Raw genomic sequence first — 19,363 nt, forward strand, 5'->3', positions numbered from 1 at the left:
TCCGAGTAATCTTCCTCCACATTACACAGACTACTTCTCCCCGTAGCTTTGCATGAAGGAGCAGCACTGGGGGTCTGTGGTTAGAATCCCGGACAGGACAAGGAGCTTGCATCTTCTCCCTGTGTGGATTTCCTCTGGGTACGCCGGTTTCCTCCCACACTCTAGAAGACATGCTGGAAGGTTCATTGGCTCCTCTCTAAGTTGGTCCTGTATATATGCGTGTGAGATAGGGACCTTAGATTGTAAGCTCCCCGGGGGAAGGGACTGATGTCAATGTGCACTTATAAAAGTCAAGTGTGGTGCCCATCATGTGTCAGTCCTGATCTAGAACTAGCTAGTAGGGAGGCCATCATGTGTCAGTCCTGATCTAGAACTAGCTAGTAGGGAGGCCATCATGTGTCAGTCCTGATCTAGAACTAGCTAGTAGGGAGGCCATCATGTGTCAGTCCTGATCTAGAACTAGCTAGTAGGGAGGCCATCATGTGTCAGTCCTGATCTAGAACTAGCTAGTAGGGAGGCCATCATGTGTCAGTCCTGATCTAGAACTAGCTAGTAGGGAGGCCAAGTGTGGTGCCGCCCTCACTCTCCATTATCCAATGTAAGATGGGCAATAATACATGTAATATGGAGGATACCTCCCACAACGTCTCTCCTCATAATACTATGCTGGAACTATTACCTGTAGATTGGTGGACACATCTCTCTATACACCTGTGTGTCCTATACAATCAGAGCTGTGTATCCAGAGACACTGTGACTCCTCTAGAAGGATCTGATATGTGTGTCCTATACAATCAGAGCTGTGTATCCAGAGACACTGTGACTCCTCTAGAAGGATCTGATATGTGTGTCCTATACAATCAGAGCTGTGTATCCAGAGACACTGTGACTCCTCTAGAAGGATCTGATATGTGTGTCCTATACAATCAGAGCTGTGTATCCAGAGACCCTGCGACTAGAAGGATCTGATATGTGTGACCTGACTGTGTGACTCCGGCGGATCATTTTCCACTCCTGTGCTCAGTGTTTAAGGCCCGGGATTTATTTTCACCTGCTACATGAAGTTCACCTGTAATTACTCCCCAGCGTGCCGGCTCCTGTTACTGAGCGCGCCATTCTCTCACCTTCCGCCATTAAATAATGATGATGGAATAGGCGCTTACACCGCACACTGAGCATTGGTGTCTTCTGTCCTCCGCCTGAGATTATCCGTGTGTCCCTTGTTCTCCTGTCCTCCGCCTGAAATTATCCGTGTGTCCCTTGTTCTCCTGTCCTCCGCCTGAGATTATCCGTGTGTCCCTTATTCTCCTGTCCTCTGTTGATCCGTGCGTCCCTTGTTCTCCTGTCCTCCGTTGATCTGTGTGTCCCTTGTTCTTCTGTTCTCCGCCTGAGATTATCCGTGTGTCCCTTGTTCTCCTGTCCTCCGCCTGAGATTATCCGTGCGTCCCTTGTTCTCCTGTCCTCCGTTGATCTGTGTGTCCCTTGTTCTCCTGTCCTCCGCCTGAGATTATCCGTGTGTCCCTTGTTCTCCTGTCCTCCGCCTGAGATTATCCGTGACCTTGTTCTTCTGTCCTCTGTTGTATATGATCCGTGTGTCCCTTGTTCTCCTGTCCTCTATTGATCCGTGTGTCCCTTGTTCTCCTGTCCTCTGTTGTATATGATCCGTGTGTCCCTTGTTCTTCTGTCCTCTGTTGTATATGATCCGTGTGTCCCTTGTTCTCCTGTCCTCTGTTGATCCGTGTGTCCCTTGTTCTCCTGTCCTCTGTTGTATATGATCCGTGTGTCCCTTGTTCTCCTGTCCTCTGTTGTATATGATCCGTGTGTCCCTTGTTCTTCGGTCCTCTGTTGATCCGTGTGTCCCTTGTTCTCCTGTCCTCTGTTGTATATGATGCTGCCACCTCCTATATGTTTGGGTTGCATCACTTGTTACTCCATGGCAGGAAGTTTGATGGGTCATTAGCAGGCCTCTGTGCTGACTCCCCTCATAATAGGAGGGCACATTGCATCCCTCATGTGGCTGATGGTGAAGGGTGTAGTCGGGTATCTTGCATGGCACGAAGCGTCCCCCCCCCATCCATGGAATGACATCATTGTATCTGTGCAGTTGTGTGAAAGCTAGGAGGAGAAGTATTGCGCAATGTCCTCGGCAGTATTTCAGTGACTGGTATGGGGTAAAGTTGCTGCGTTTATGGTCTGGCATGCTGCTGCAATACAGCCCGGGCAGTCACGGTGTCTCTGAGGCAAAGAGTTCAATATCTGCGCCCCATCTGGACCGGCTTTGGCCCGCCGCAGGAATGCCATTGTCCTCTGAGAGGTTGCTTGTTGAATCTTGTGATATTCCGGGAACACTGAGGTGATTTCAAAGAGTTCTAGGCAGCGCTTTGCCCCATTTCCCCTCTCTAAGGGGTGGCCCAGAAAGTAACCCTTTCATGTGACCGCCCTTTCCCTGTGTATGGAGATCTCTACCTGGGAGGGGTGTGGCTACAGATTAGCAGCATACCACCCGTATCACAATCTCTCACATACCAAACTACACAACACCCAGCCCCTTTCTTCATTCACATCTGCACTGCAACATATAACTAATATAATCATTGTATGATAACACCACCATGGCGCCGCACTGGCCCTCTAACCTCACATACCTACCCACAACACAAAGCCTCTTCCCAAGTAATGCATTGCATGACCCCTGACACCAACCTACGCATTGTCCTTATACTTCCTTATGTGAAAGACCAAAGCTGGACCTACATCTGCCAAGTAAATGGAAGTGCAGTGATATCGGGAGAGCCTAGGCACAGGAAGTGCAATGATATCGGGAGTTCCTAGGCACAGGAAGTGCAGTGATATCAGGAGAGCCTAGGTACAGGAAGTGCAATGATATCGGGATTTCCTAGGCACAGGAAGTGCAGTGATATCAGGAGAGCCTAGGCACAGGAAGTGCAGTAATATCAGGAGAGCCTAGGCACAGGAAGTGCAATGATATCAGGAGTACACTGCAATTTGTCAGAAGGCATTCAAGAGAAAATGTAAATACTTAGACCTCCTCCAGCCCCCATCACTCCATCCTCCTCCATCACTCCCCATCCTCTGTCCTCCTCCATCCCCCATCACTCCTCCATCCCCCATCACTCCTCCATCCCCCATCACTCCTCCATCCCCCATCACTCCTCCATCCCCCATCACTCCTCCATCCCCCATCACTCCTCCATCCCCCATCACTCCTCCATCCCCCATCACTCCTCCATCCCCCATCACTCCTCCATCCCCCATCACTCCTCCATCCCCCATCACTCCTCCATCCCCCATCACTCCTCCATCCCCCATCACTCCTCCATCCCCCATCACTCCTCCATCCCCCATCACTCCTCCATCCCCCATCACTCCTCCATCCCCCATCACTCCTCCATCCCCCATCACTCCTCCATCCCCCATCACTCCTCCATCCCCCATCACTCCTCCATCCCCCATCACTCCTCCATCCCCCATCACTCCTCCATCCCCCATCACTCCTCCATCCCCCATCACTCCTCCATCCCCCATCACTCCTCCATCCCCCATCACTCCTCCATCCCCCATCACTCCTCCATCCCCCATCACTCCTCCATCCCCCATCACTCCTCCATCCCCCATCACTCCTCCATCCCCCATCACTCCTCCATCCCCCATCACTCCTCCATCCCCCATCACTCCTCCATCCCCCATCACTCCTCCATCCCCCATCACTCCTCCATCCCCCATCACTCCTCCATCCCCCATCACTCCTCCATCCCCCATCACTCCTCCATCCCCCATCACTCCTCCATCCCCCATCACTCCTCCATCCCCCATCACTCCTCCATCCCCCATCACTCCTCCATCCCCCATCACTCCTCCATCCCCCATCACTCCTCCATCCCCCATCACTCCTCCATCCCCCATCACTCCTCCATCCCCCATCACTCCTCCATCCCCCATCACTCCTCCATCCCCCATCACTCCTCCATCCCCCATCACTCCTCCATCCCCCATCACTCCTCCATCCCCCATCACTCCTCCATCCCCCATCACTCCTCCATCCCCCATCACTCCTCCATCCCCCATCACTCCTCCATCCCCCATCACTCCTCCATCCCCCATCACTCCTCCATCCCCCATCACTCCTCCATCCCCCATCACTCCTCCATCCCCCATCACTCCTCCATCCCCCATCACTCCTCCATCCCCCATCACTCCTCCATCCCCCATCACTCCTCCATCCCCCATCACTCCTCCATCCCCCATCACTCCTCCATCCCCCATCACTCCTCCATCCCCCATCACTCCTCCATCCCCCATCACTCCTCCATCCCCCATCACTCCTCCATCCCCCATCACTCCTCCATCCCCCATCACTCCTCCATCCCCCATCACTCCTCCATCCCCCATCACTCCTCCATCCCCCATCACTCCTCCATCCCCCATCACTCCTCCATCCCCCATCACTCCTCCATCCCCCATCACTCCTCCATCCCCCATCACTCCTCCATCCCCCATCACTCCCCGTCCTCTGTCCTCCTCCATCCCCCATCACTCCCCGTCCTCCGTCCTCCTCCATCCCCCATCACTCCCCCTCCTCCATTCCCCATCACTCCCCATCCTCTGTCCTCCTCCATCCCCCATCACTCCCCGTCCTCTGTCCTCCTCCATCCCCCATCACTCCCCGTCCTCCGTCCTCCTCCATCCCCCATCACTCCCCCTCCTCCCTTCCCCATCACTCCCCATCCTCTGTCCTCCTCCATCTCCCATCACTCCCCATCCTCTGTCCTCCTCCATCTCCCCATCCTCTGTCCTCCTCCATCTCCCATCACTCCCCATCCTCTGTCCTTAGGGTTGCCACCTTTTCTTCAAGCGAAACCCGAACACTCAATCGGCGCGTGGACATTTTTTTGGGAGAATGAGTCGCGGCTTATTCATATATAAAAATTGCCGCCAATTCATATGTATAGTAGCCCCTATCTTCATTTTGGTTGCCCCTGTCTGCCTGACATCTTGTGTCCGGGTTTCTGCTGCCATGAAACCCGAACACAGCATTCAAAACCCGAACTGTCCGGGTGAATCCTGGACAGGTGGCAACCCTATCTGTCCTCCTCCATCCCCCATCACTCCCCATCCTCCTCCATCTCCCATCACTCCCCATCCTCTGTCCTCCATCATTCCCCATCCTCTCAGCAATGCCTCCCCCCACTATCACCCAACCCTCCCTCCTGCAATCTCAGCTAGCCACCCCACCATGCACCACGCCTGCAGTCTCCTTACTCTCATCACCCATCACTCATGCATCAAATCCCCCCCTTCTCCTATATCCACCACTCCTACACCCCCCATTCTTTGACCACTTACTTCCATGGCATCTCTTAGCACACACCACGCAGACCGCAGCGTCTATACCTCTGTTCCCCCACCACATCCGCACCCCTCACAGCTCTCTCTGCAGCCACCCCCTTCTGTTTGCATTGTCAGTACCTGCACCCCCCTTTCTTTTAGCACCTACTGCAACTGTACCCCCTTTGCCTAGTACCAACCGACTGTGTGTATGTATGCACTCTATCTGCCATATGCTGCCACACTCTTCACTTCCTGGGCATGCAATCGCCCCAGAATCTGTGCAATCCACAAAGGTGTCAATAAGGAAGGAGAGAAGGTAATAACATTACAAAGGATAGTGTGTAGGGGAGGACAAAGTGAGAGGTTTTACATGGACCATAAAGATGTCAAGTTTATTGTCTCCAGTACTAATGACAGGAAACAGGAAGTCCCCGTCTGCAAAGGAGAGCTGGGAGGAGAACAGAGAGGGAGAATGGGATGTAGGGAGTACTCTTCCCCAATGTGAAGGATAGCTCTATGTCATGTAGGGAGTGAGATAGCGAGAGGTGAGCTGGGGCGCAAGATGCAAGGGAAATACCAATAAGTATGTGCGGGGTGGGATCTTGCTGGGAACATGTGTCCTGGTCACCTAAAATTAAAGTAGTATTAAACAACATTTTCTATAATAATTTCAGATCAAACAAATATACATCGCCTAGTAAAGTATTTCTCTACATTTTTCTCTATCATGTTTCCAAACAGCTGGCCCCAACTCTCTCAGCTCAGCTTTCCTGAACTTCCTGTCCAGTACAAGATCACAAGGACAGCACAGTCTCCAGCAGCCGCCCATCTACTAGCCTGGAAATGGGAAGAGGGAGTAGAGGAGAGCAAGGAAGGGGGTGCCCTGCTCTGTCTGTGTGTTTGTTGAGACACACAGCATACAAACACACACAAGGGTGGTTCCATAGGACCCTGCAAGGGAAAGGAGCCACCCTAAGGCAGGATACCAGGACCAGAGCTCAAGGGACCAGGTGATTCCACAGGAAAATAAAATGTTCACACATCAGGGAGCAGCATCCATTGTAGGAGATTTCATTAACATTTGCAATGACTTTAGTATCATCTTAAGACTAGAGTCAGATTCCCCCAATGAGGAAAGGGAAGGTGCCACTTAGGGGGGTTATTCACTAAGGCAGCCGAGTGAATAAACAAGCCAAAGTGAAGTGAACCCTCGATCCATCGATCCGCCCTATTCTCATGTATTCTCATAGGGGCCGAACAGCAGGGAGCCAATAGCTGAATGCTTCTGAGTGGTATTCGGCTCCATTATTCTGCTCGCTACCTCTGTTCCTCCTAACATTCCTACCAGACCTAAAGGTATTGTGAATGGCCCTTGGTCCGGCTGAACCAAAGGGCTCCGGTGGCCAAAGTGAGCCGAAGCTTCACCATAATCCTTCGGCTCTTTAGTAAATAACCTTCTTCCTTTTTGTTATTCTAGACCAGTGGTGGCGAACCTCGGCACTGCAGCTGTTTTGGAACTACAACTCCCATGAGGCATTGCAAGGCTCTGACAGCCACAGACATAACTCCCAGAGGCAGATGCATGTTGGGATTTGTAGTTTTGGCAGGAAACTGCTGGAGTGCCACCACTGTTCTAGAGGATAGGATGAGCCGGCGACAATGCTGCCCACATAAACATACATCTTTACTGTGCCAGCATACCTGTAATCCTCGATCATTGTATATTCGGGAAATCTATTATGATCAGAAACTCCTTTTACCCATTATGGGACCTTTCTTTGGCCTCTTTTGGTCTGGACTTACCATTAAGAATCAAAATAGGTAAACGTATGTATGTATGTATTGCACATGCATGGTAATAAGGCATTTTTGGGGTCAGCCAATCGCATAGTATTTGAGGTTAGTATTTCCTGGCACGGTTCCATCAAGTTCAACCTTTGTGTATGGGTGTGTGTTAGAGTCCCTGTGTGGTCTACTATTTCAGATCTAGCTGATTTCTGAATGATTCCATACTCTCAGCTGATACCACGGCTTGTGGCAGAGAGTTCCAAAATCTAACCGCTCTGACTCAAATGAATCCCCTACGCCCTTTGTGGTTAAGGGCCGGCGCACACCCAGGCGACACCCCACCGTGTGGGAATCGTGCACAATTCCGCACGGATTGCCGCACGCTCAGGAGTCACTCGGGTGTGCACCGATCGCGCTGTTGTCGCGCATTATTTTCCAATGGCACCCCAGTCGCGCCAAGCAGATTGCGCGGTTTCGTGCCGCAATTCCGCCAGCCCGCACACCTGAGCAACTCCTGACCGTGCGGAATCATGCACGATTGGGGTCGCCTAGGTGTGCACCGGCCCTTAATCTTTTCTCCAGTTTTAGGTGGCGGCCTCTAGTCCTTGTTAGGGAGTTTACAGTAAAACGTTTATTACTGCATCTTGCATCTCCACTAAACATTTTGTACATCAGAATGATGTCCCCTCCTAGTCTCCTCACTTCCAGCATAACCAAGTTTACATTTAACAACCTTTTCTCATAGCTTTGGTCCTCCAGACCCCCCTCTCCTCCTTGTCTCATAGCTTTGGTCCTCCAGACCCCCCCTCTCCTCCTTGTCTCATAGCTTTGGTCCTCCAGACCACCCTCTCCTCCTTGTCTCATAGCTTTGGTCCTCCAGACCACCCTCTCCTCCTTGTCTCATACCGTGTTTCCCCGAAAATAAAACCCTGTCTTATATTTTTTTTGGCTCAAAAAAACACACTAGGTCTTATTTTCGGGGTAGGTCTTATTTATTTAATTTATTTTTTTAATGTACAACAATCCACACTTATTCATGTACAAAAATATGGTGATCAGGGCAATCGGGTGCCGTACCCTTCCAAGAGTAATTTTGCTAACCAATTGCTGGCCAGGATGAGCGAAGCGCACTTTCACTATCGATTCCTCACAGGCGGTATGACTCCGCCTGTGACGAGAGCCGGCGCTATAGAGGAGGCATCGGCTTATGCGGCTCTGCTCCCTCTGGTGCCGCCTCACTTCCTCTAGCGCTGGCTTCGTTGGCGCCGCTGATTCTCTCCTGCCTCTGCCGCGGCTCTTCAGGTTCCCCCTTTATGCCACCACCGGCCCTGGGAATGGTCACAACTAGGTCTTATTTTCGGGGTAGGTCTTATATTTTAGCTATTCCCAAAAATAGTACTAGGTGTTATTTTCAGGGTGGGTCTTATTTTCGGGGAAACAGGATAGCTTTGGTCCTCCAGACCCCCCTCTCCTCCTCCTCTCATAGCTTTGGTCCTCCAGACCCCCCCTCTCCTCCTTGTCTCATAGCTTTGGTCCTCCAGACCCCCCTCTCCTCCTCGTCTCATAGCTTTGGTCCTCCAGACCCCCCTCTCCTCCTTGTCTCATAGCTTTGGTCCTCCAGACCCCCCTCTCCTCCTTGTCTCATAGCTTTGGTCCTCCAGACCGCCCTATCCTCCTCGTCTCATAGCTTTGGTCCTCCAGACGCCCCTCTCCTCCTTGTCTCATAGCTTAGGTCCTCCAGACCCTTCATTAGTTTAGTTGCCCTTCTCTGGACTCTCTCCAGCTCCAGGACATACTTTCTGTGGATTGGAGACTAAAACTGAACCGCATACCCCCAGATGAGGCGGAACCAGCGATCTATAAAGTGGCGGAAGGATTGCTTTGTCTCTGCACAATCCTATGATGATTCTGTATAATCAGTGCAAGGAAGCAGGATGACCATGACTGTGTTCCACCTGTCTGTCGCACTTCCAGAAGTCATTCACCAGGTTTACTTTACCAGTGTGTAGGCAATATCCTGAAAATCTGGATGAACAGGTTTTCACTACAGATCATATGACAGGGGAGCCACCTCCCTCTCCTGATATGGCTTCCTACTGTATGTTTATATGGCCGCCTTGCTGAACACCAGCTCTGTATGCGAGTATTGCTAAATACACACATCCTGGGATCTCTCAGGGCTGACATTTTAGTTGTTGCTGGATGCTGAAGTGCGAAATCACCTAAGGACCTACTAGAGAGATCTCTGCATTGGAGTTTTCAGTTGTGAACACTGAAAGGGGTTTGCACTATGCTTGCTGGATTTTCTAATTTATCATACGCCAGCATGCACACAAAGCACCCCTGTTACAGCTGAAGGAGTAAGACTTCAAGACAGGTGAGGACAGAACCTGGAAATACACAACTGCACAGCGGGAGTCTCCATAATATGTCATCGGCTTGCAGATAATGCTGTTTAAAAGACTCCACCAATAGCAAAAATATGACTCCTGCGTAATAAAGAGACCAGTTCTGGGCTATGGAATACCGGTATGCCTGGCCGCAGGGGCTTTATGCTTTTTGTTTAGTGGTCAGATCATTTGAATGAAGTTGTGTAGGCAGGATTATCAAAGCGTGTCCCATATCTTGGCATGTATGTTGCCTTCCAGGAGGGATGTATATCTGCTCTTGTTTGATGAGAGATGTTGTGCGTGCGTGCGTTCAGATATTCATGTCTGTAGAATCCTATTCATGTTGTTCCACTTGTGCTTCCAAGTGTTTGGGATATAACAGTGTGTCCTCCTTTGCAGGTGCTGATAAACGGGTGAGACTGCAATGACCAGTCTGGACGGCAACAATGGAGAAAAATCACGACAGTCCTCTGCCAAAGCCACTGCTCCAAAAGTGGAGGTCCAGCGCTCCATTTCTCGAGAGACCATCACCATTCGCTTCTCGGCTATTGGGAAGGAAGAGGAAGAAGAAGAAGAAACACTCAGTGAAGACCTCGATGACCAGAACATTATCACAGCAGTGGAAGCCAAAGAGGACCTGTACTTTGACACCCCTATAGACTTGACAGCCGGTCCTGCTACCTCTTCTAGCATGGCCGTAACAGAGACATCAATGCCAACATCATCGTCTGCCACTACGCCAATAGGATACACTGTTAATGCTGCTGAGGCTTCTTCATCCACAGTGTCCAGTGATTTGCCACCATCTTTGTCAACATCAACTTCCCAACAGAGTTTAGATGCTGTACCTGCCAACACTTCATCCAGCCTGGAACAGAAGCCTGTAAAAGTCTCTTCTCCATCCAAGGCTGTCACGTTGTCATCATCTCCATCCATCTCTGGCTCAAAGCCATTTTTTAGTTTAGTTAAATCCCTCTCTACTGAGCTGGAGCCAAAGGAGTCCACAATGTCTATACGGCACAGGCATTTAATGAAAACACTAGTCAAATCATTGTCTACAGACACTTCGAAGCAGGATCCAGATTCTGCCTCACACAGGCCACCAGACTCCAAGATAAATTTACATTTGTTCAAACAATTTACCCAGCCACGCGTTACTGGAGGTGATTCTAAAACTGCCCCTTCTTCTCCGCTTACCTCCCCTTCTGATGGCCGTTCCTTCTTTAAGGTCCCAGAAATGGAGGCTAGAATTGAAGACACCAAAAGACGCTTCTCGGAGGTCATCTATGAACCTTTCCAGCTTCTCAGTAAAATGATGGGAGAGGAGTCTTCAAGCTACAGGCCTAAAGCCTTATCCTCAAGTGCTTCTGAGCTCTCCAACCTTTCCAGTCTTAATGGCCACATGGAAAACAACAACAACTACAGTATCAAGGAGGAGGAAGGAGACACGGAGGCTGATAATTCCACCTGTGAATCCAGTCAGCTGAAAGATGAGAAGATCAGAAATAGAGCGGAGGACAGCAAGGAGCTTGGGGCAACACTGATCAATAAGGATACTCCATTCAAATCCACAACGTTAGCACTGGAGAAGTGTTCTCTGTCTGTGCTGGCCAGTAAGGAGGATGAGGAGTTCACTGAGCTCTACTCGGAAGACTTTGACTTTGAGGAAAACGAGGAGTATCAAGATGTGGAGGACTCTGAAGAGCAGGTCAGAATTGGCTCTCTTAGTGAGGAGGAGGAGCTGGATGTACATGTGGAACGCTGTGACATTCCGGTGCAGGTGCTTTATTTCCTGGTTGCATTAGTTTATGGATATTTTATACTACCCCTCCCCAGCTATGTCAGTGGACTCTGTCTGGGAGTTGCCTTTGGATTCATGGCTGCTATTGGTATGATTTGGCTTTTTGCATCTCCACGCTCTTGTCGTTTAAACCAGAGTCTCTATCTCCGCCAGTCAGCTGTAGATCCACTGAACATCAGTGAACCAGAAATACTGAAGGTAGGTAGCTGTTTAGTGTCTTCTTCCCAAATTCTATTTTGCATATCGGATAGGCGCCCACCCATGTGACTGCACTGTGATGACTCGGTTTTCTCTGATAATGTCTTCCCGTGGGCTGGCCAGTGATTGCTATAAAATGCCACTCAGCAGTTGTACTGTCCTCCATTGCTCGCTACTTAGACACTCTCACTGGGTTTTCTCAAAATATGAATTTGGCAATGGGTAGATAGCATATTGTATGTTACTGTGCTGCTGCCTTTGCTATTTTGGTTTTTAGTTTGCTGCCCTTCCACAGTAGCCATTGTAGTTCTTCCCTACCCCTGACCCCAGTGGAAGTGGGTAATGTGCCCTCTGATGCTTGTTATCTTCCCCCACGTTGAGCACTGGTAGCAGATCACAGTACCCCTATGTTTCTGCTGATCTCAGGATACATATCTACCATAACAAGTCCCCCAGCTGTGACTCCGCCATCAACTGTCAAAGACCTAATCTCCTCCACACACATACAAGTGTAGTTTGAAGAATAACTCCAAGATCTGAGCATCACATACAGCATATTGCTACTCTACAAGGTAAACCATGTATTTTCACACAGGAAACAGAAGCACAATGACAAATTCTGGAATAGCACAGCTGCCTGCAGCACGCAAACTGCTCATTTCATTTAGCATAGTCCCACTAAAGTCCAAAAGTGCACGCAGTCCATATCCTCTATAGACAATGACGTCAATGTAGCAGGCAGGGCATGGCAAAGGTAAGATTGATTGTGCAGGTTTGGAAACCTATTCCAGTTCTCATAGTTGCCCTGAGATAAGCCAGTGCTGGGAGGTGTCCTCCAGCTCACCTATTTTACTCCCTTCTTCCAAGGTTGATGCATCATTCTTATTGTTGGGGGCTGTGGATGCTCCATTACTCGGTTTTTGTCTGTTTCCTTCCCAGGGATGGATGAATGAGATCCAAAATTATGACCCAGAGACCTATCACGCCACCCTGACATATTCCGTGTTCGTGCGTTTGGAAGGCTCCACATTGCGTCTCTCCAAACCCAGCAAGAACATCTCGCGGAGAGCCAGCTACAACGAGTCCAAACCTGAGGAGGTCTTTGTAAGCCAGAAGATCTACGACTTGGTAGACTGCAAGGTGGGTCCACTGTTGGCACAAGCAGTGCAGAGAGCAGATGTTGAGGTGTCATTGGGTAGTATTTCTGCCAGTAGTCTTAGCTCAGAGGTTGTCGGGCTGCCTGGCATTGGTCCATTCATCCAAATATATCAGCACAGTGGCTGCAATATACGATATCTCTCTGATCCAACCCCCGAACCCAGCTTCCTACTTCTCCTGACTGGCACATTGATGTCAGATTGCCACTCGGAGGCAGGAATCCAAGTCCAGACATGAGAGAGTGGAGGTAACTGTATCTTATCATAGCAAACAACACAAGTAGAAGGCGGTATGACTCTAGAGCCTCAGCACATCCCTAACCCCCCAGAAGGTCTCAGAATAATGCATATTGGTATGCTGGTTATTTTCAGACTCCTAAACTCAGGTATTCCGTCTGTTTCTTGGGTAGGTGAGTCTGGTCCCTAGGAGCCTGGCACGTAAGCGGCTGTGGAACAAGAAGTACCCCATCTGTCTGGAACTTGCCCACCAGGAAGACTTTATGTCCAAAGCTCAGGTAGATAAGGACAGCATTGAGGAGAAAGGAGACAGCTCATCACAAGATGGCGGCAAAGCGCTCGGCAACAGGGAACAAGTATTGTATTTGTTCGGAAGGACCGGCCGAGAGAAGGAACAATGGTTTCAAAGCTTTCTTGGCGCCTCCAAACTGAAAGCTGAATCCAAAAAGTCTTGTGGAACATCAGCAATAAAAGCAGGTAACATATTTTCTCTGATGAATTGCTCTTTGAGAGATTCTTCCCACCCCGGTATTGGCAGTCTTGTTTTGTCTCACCAGGTCTCCTGCTGACGCACAGCCGGAGTAGTAGTAAGGGAAGTATGGATGAAGTCATGTCCCAGCCACGCAGTAAGGAATGTCCAGGGAGCATTAAGCAGAAAATGCTGCTGGATTACAATGTTTACATGGCCCAGTCTATTCCACAAGATGAGAGGAGCCCTGATGAAAGCCCTGTACAAAGCACTAACAGCAGTCCCACTGCTGCCAAGAAGGTGAGATGGGATCTGTAGTTAAGTAGTTAGCCTCCAGGTTTGGGCACAAGGCTTGTGAAACATAGCCCATGATATGGATGAAACCTATAATGCTACCTTTATATCATTATATGCCATTGTGAAAGGGGCGGCCAATCTCAGCACTAAATGTGCCCATTTGTATCTAGTGACAGCAGCCTTGTCTGGTCTGGTGACCGATCTCATGTATATGATGGGGTGCAGTGTGACATGATTTGTGTCTGTTCACAGACTGGCGCAGCCATGGTGGCTGAAGATCCACAGGCCTGGGTGAATGCTCTGCTTGGACGTATGTTCTGGGACTTCCTGGGAGAAAAGTACTGGTCAGACCTGGTATCTAAGAAGATTCAGATGAAGCTGAGTAAGATAAAGGTGGGTGTAAGTCACAAATACAAACAGGATCAATGACCAGATTGGTGGCCTGCATGGCTTTGGGCCTATGCGCACCCCAACATACAGGCCCTTGTCTGCAATGTCAAGCTGTGCTCTGTGACTTCCAGGCCAGAGCAATCCTAAACATTATCCTTCTTGTCCAAGTGGATCGCTATGTATGTAGTATTGCATTCTGGTCATATCCATACATTGAATAGTAAGCTGCTTATAACATGAAGTAATGGCCGTGTCCCAAGAAGAACCATCATTGTGTCAGGTGTTTGTATGCGTATGGTCAGTGAGCCTCCCCGTCTCTCCACTTCTATTGCTGCACACAAATCATTTCCATCCTGCCCCCTATTCCATTGGTCAGGGTGACACTTGGGGAGGGGGTCAGGGTGTTATGGGGCTACCCCAGGGCTTCCAAAGTGCTCGTCATTATGTATGGGCTGGCCCAGAAGAGGATGATGACTAGATATCTCTGCCCTTCATTCCTGTATGAGGTGCCCCTTATTTATAGAGGACAAGTGCATCACGTTTGTATGAAATGAGCAAACCTTGTGACTGGGCACATCCAGTACATAGATCTCCTGATCCATGCGACCTCCTGATCCATGCGACCTCCTGATCCATGCGACCTGCTGATCCATGCGACCTCCTGATCCATGCGACCTGCTCATATCAGCAAAGCATCGGCATGGTTTCTATTCAATGTTTACTATCTTCATATCCTTATGTGTCTCTGCAGCTGCCGTACTTTATGAATGAGCTGACGCTGACGGAACTAGATATGGGGGTGTCTGTGCCGAAAATCCTCCAGGCCTACAAACCCACCATTGACCACAGAGGTAGCATTGGGACAATATCCTGTGTGATGGGAAGCTGCTGCGAGTCTGGCACTGTAGAGTGATGGCCAATTGTTGTCCCGTCTCTCTCACACAGGGCTCTGGACAGATCTGGAGATCTCCTATAATGGATCATTTCTCATGACCTTGGAGACGAAGATGAATCTGACCAAACTGGGGAAAGAGCCTTTTGGGGAGGCCCTGAAAGTGACTGATATCGGAAAAGAGGGGTAAGTTACACTGTCTGCTTACAGAGGAGGAGGAAGATGTATGTCCAATGAGGATATAGACACGAGGAATGGATGCTCAGTACAGGAGAGGATTGTCGGGTACAGGACACCAGGGTACAGAAGGGGGTGTCGGGTACAGCACAGGTTACTGGTAGGATCAGGGGGTGTGGGGTACGGCACAGGTTACTGGTAGGATCAGGGGGTGTGGGGTACAGCACAGGTTACTGGTAGGATCAGGGGGTGTCGGGTACAGCACAGGTTACTGGTAGGATCAGGGGGTGTGGGGTACAGCACAGGTTACTGGTAGGATCAGGGGGTGTCGGGTACAGCACAGGTTACTGGTAGGATCAGGGGGTGTGGGGTACAGCACAGGTTACTGGTAGGATCAGGGGGTGTGGGGTACAGCACAGGTTACTGGTAGGATCAGGGGGTGTGGGGTACAGCACAGGTTACTGGTAGGATCAGGGGGTGTGGGGTACAGCACAGGTTACTGGTAGGATCAGGGGGTGTGGGGTACAGCACAGGTTACTGGTAGGATCAGGGGGTGTGGGGTACAGCACAGGTTACTGGTAGGATCAGGGGGTGTCGGGTACAGCACAGGTTACTGGTAGGATCAGGGGGTGTGGGGTACAGCACAGGTTACTGGTAGGATCAGGGGGTGTGGGGTACAGCACAGGTTACTGGTAGGATCAGGGGGTGTCGGGTACAGCACAGGTTACTGGTAGGATCAGGGGGTGTGGGGTACAGCACAAGTTACTGGTAGGATCAGGGGGTGTCGGGTACAGCACAGGTTACTGGTAGGATCAGGGGGTGTGGGGTACAGCACAGGTTACTGGTAGGATCAGGGGGTGTCGGGTACAGCACAGGTTACTGGTAGGATCAGGGGGTGTGGGGTACAGCACAGGTTACTGGTAGGATCAGGGGGTGTCGGGTACAGCACAGGTTACTGGTAGGATCAGGGGGTGTGGGGTACAGCACAAGTTACTGGTAGGATCAGGGGGTGTCGGGTACAGCACAGGTTACTGGTAGGATCAGGGGGTGTGGGGTACAGCACAGGTTACTGGTAGGATCAGGGGGTGTGGGGTACAGCACAGGTTACTGGTAGGATCAGGGGGTGTGGGGTACAGCACAGGTTACTGGTAGGATCAGGGGGTGTGGGGTACAGCACAGGTTACTGGTAGGATCAGGGGGTGTGGGGTACAGCACAGGTTACTGGTAGGATCAGGGGGTGTGGGGTACAGCACAGGTTACTGGTAGGATCAGGGGGTGTCGGGTACAGCACAGGTTACTGGTAGGATCAGGGGGTGTGGGGTACAGCACAGGTTACTGGTAGGATCAGGGGGTGTGGGGTACAGCACAGGTTACTGGTAGGATCAGGGGGTGTGGGGTACAGCACAGGTTACTGGTAGGATCAGGGGGTGTGGGGTACAGCACAGGTTACTGGTAGGATCAGGGGGTGTGGGGTACAGCACAGGTTACTGGTAGGATCAGGGGGTGTCGGGTACAGCACAGGTTACTGGTAGGATCAGGGGGGGTGGGGTACAGCACAGGTTACTACTGGTAGGATCTGGGGGTGTCGGGTACAGCACAGGTTACTGGTAGGATCAGGGGGTGTGGGGTACAGCACAAGTTACTGGTAGGATCTGGGGGTGTCGGGTACAGCACAGGTTACTGGTAGGATCAGGGGGTGTGGGGTACAGCACAAGTTACTGGTAGGATCTGGGGGTGTCGGGTACAGCACAGGTTACTGGTAGGATCAGGGGGTGTGGGGTACAGCACAAGTTACTGGTAGGATCTGGGGGTGTCGGGTACAGCACAGGTTACTGGTAGGATCAGGGGGTGTGGGGTACAGCACAAGTTACTGGTAGGATCTGGGGGTGTCGGGTACAGCACAGGTTACTGGTAGGATCAGGGGGTGTGGGGTACAGCACAAGTTACTGGTAGGATCTGGGGGTGTCGGGTACAGCACAGGTTACTGGTAGGATCAGGGGACACAAGAATGCAATGAGTGTATAGAGTAGAGAGTGTTTGTTTTGCATATAACATGTCTGTACATTTCTCTTCTCTGCTCTCCTCTGTGGATGTGGAATTGGTAAGTTGTGTGATGATCATATTGCATTGTGGGCGCAGAGGGTCCGGTAAATAATCATCTATAAATAGATTCCTCATTTCCTGCGTATGAATGAAACATAATAATGTGCACAATGAAATATTCATCAGCATCTCCTGGGGTGTGTTGTTCTTCCTCCCCCCCTATCACACAGTCTCCTGTCCCCTGCCAATCTTTACACACAAGTCTGCTGAATTTTAGGGTGCCTGTGGCCCTATTCCCCCTCTCCTGTGGCCCTCTCATTTAGGAGCTGAAACAGAATGTTTCTGAGATTATGAGGCAGTAATATTGCTTCCGTACCCTCACATAAGATCAGTGACTGTACCTGGGATGAGTCTGTACCATACCTTATGTATCCTGAGGTCAGCGTGGCGTTTCTTCCGTCACATACCTCTGACATCACTGTACTGATTTCTGGGGACCCTGTAATGAAGGAAGGACAATCAGGAGATCTGATCAATGTCATGTGACTGACCCCCCTGTCTCTCTGATCAGCAGTAACCAGGCAGAACCTTTAACAAGTGTCACTTAATGCCCGGAGTTATAAAGAAAGCTCTGCACAGCTTCTATCTCCTAATGCTTTGTATTGGGATTTCACTGATGGAAACGCTTTCTCTACATGTGCTATTATCTGTATCCTGTAACAGTCACATCTCATGTAAGGTTCTATTACACAGATCAGCTGAGTTTACCATCAATTCTTATTTTTGTTCCAATTGACAAAGATAATGAAACAGGTATAATGGGCATGTTAGGATTGCTAAGAGAGCGGTCAGATGATGCTCTGTCGCTGAGGAGCGGCAATCTGTAGCTATCGGGCAGCGAGGGGGACGCAATGCTGTACGAGGAGGTAACTTGCTGTAATTAGTCATCCTCATGCTGGTGGGTTGGCACCAGTGAGGGGATCACTAATGTGGCATGGTTCTGGCTGGGGTACACAGGTTCTTTGGAGAAGATAAAGCCACGAGGGATGGAAACGAAATAACCTCAAGTACAATTCCTTCAGAAATAAAGTCTTCCAATAGTTACAATTTCATTTCATGGTAAAAGACATTCCAATGCAACATCAACACTTGTGACTGTAAGATGATGGTGAGGAGTACAATGACTGAGACGGGGTTAATGAACCGACACCATTGTCTCCACCAGGGCCAGGCCACGGGCGTACTACCTGGCAGACAGTGATGAGGAGTCATCCAGTGCTGGTTCTTCAGATGAGGAAGATGCTCCAGAATTATCAGGGGACAAGCAGCAGCCTGGAGCAGAGGGGTGAGCACCTGTGTGTATATGAATGGTCAGAGTCCGTCCATAACTCTGTCTACATCTAATGGTGCAATCCATGGTATGTTCTGGCAGGTACGTGGGACCCCATCGCACCAGTAAGATCATGAGGTTTGTCGATAAGATCACCAAGTCAAAATATTTCCAGAAAGCCACTGAGACGGAGTTCATCAAGAAGAAGATGGAGGAGGTGTCCAATACTCCGCTGCTGCTTACTGTGGAGGTCCAGGAGTGCCGAGGGACACTCGCCATTAACATTCCACCGCCACCTACTGACCGCATATGGTGAGTGCTGGGTTTACCTTTCTAGGTGGTGGTGACAGTGCTGGGGTCCTGGTTTCACATACAGTGCTATCTGCATTGACTGTTGGGTGTACTCCAGAAACATCTCCCTTTGATTAAAGTTGTTCATAATCTGCCCCCGTTATTAGGATATTGGAGGGCCGACAGTGACTCTGGGTGCACCGATTATTATTGTTTGCTGATTTATCTCACAGGTATGGGTTCCGGAAGCCACCACACTTGGAGTTGAAAGCTCGGCCCAAACTAGGGGAGAGATTGGTGACATTGGGCCATGTGACTGAGTGGATTGAGAAGAAGCTGGAGCAGGAATTCCAGGTTAGATACTCCGGAGATTAGACTGAAATATGATTATTTGGCCTTCTACCCGATTATTATTTTTGGGTCACAGTTTTATTCTTTCTCATCCATTGAGGGGCACAGTAAGTATTTCAACTTTGGGTTATATTTCCACTTCCAGAATTAAACACTGGCAAACAAAAGAGAAAACTGTAGGCCAGCCCATGATAACCCCCCCC

General features: G+C 50.1%; 1 protein-coding gene across 1 annotated transcript in view; it reads left to right on the plus strand.

The window, feature by feature from the left end:
* TEX2 (testis expressed 2) overlaps positions 1 to 19,363 on the plus strand; it is a 41,166-nt gene that overhangs the window by 20,116 nt on the left and 1,687 nt on the right. Inside the window, exons 2-11 of the mRNA XM_018574905.1 lie at positions 9,927 to 11,526; positions 12,466 to 12,666; positions 13,094 to 13,397; positions 13,478 to 13,694; positions 13,941 to 14,079; positions 14,828 to 14,927; positions 15,022 to 15,154; positions 18,414 to 18,533; positions 18,621 to 18,830; positions 19,043 to 19,163. Coding sequence (XP_018430407.1) covers positions 9,952 to 11,526; positions 12,466 to 12,666; positions 13,094 to 13,397; positions 13,478 to 13,694; positions 13,941 to 14,079; positions 14,828 to 14,927; positions 15,022 to 15,154; positions 18,414 to 18,533; positions 18,621 to 18,830; positions 19,043 to 19,163 — 3,120 coding nt within the window. The 5' untranslated portion in view covers positions 9,927 to 9,951. The remainder of the gene's footprint in view (positions 1 to 9,926; positions 11,527 to 12,465; positions 12,667 to 13,093; positions 13,398 to 13,477; positions 13,695 to 13,940; positions 14,080 to 14,827; positions 14,928 to 15,021; positions 15,155 to 18,413; positions 18,534 to 18,620; positions 18,831 to 19,042; positions 19,164 to 19,363) is intronic.

The sequence above is a fragment of the Nanorana parkeri genome, unplaced genomic scaffold (assembly GCF_000935625.1).
Source record: "Nanorana parkeri isolate BGI_ZX_2015 unplaced genomic scaffold, ASM93562v1 scaffold3354, whole genome shotgun sequence".
In the NCBI taxonomy this organism is placed as follows: domain Eukaryota; kingdom Metazoa; phylum Chordata; class Amphibia; order Anura; family Dicroglossidae; genus Nanorana; species Nanorana parkeri.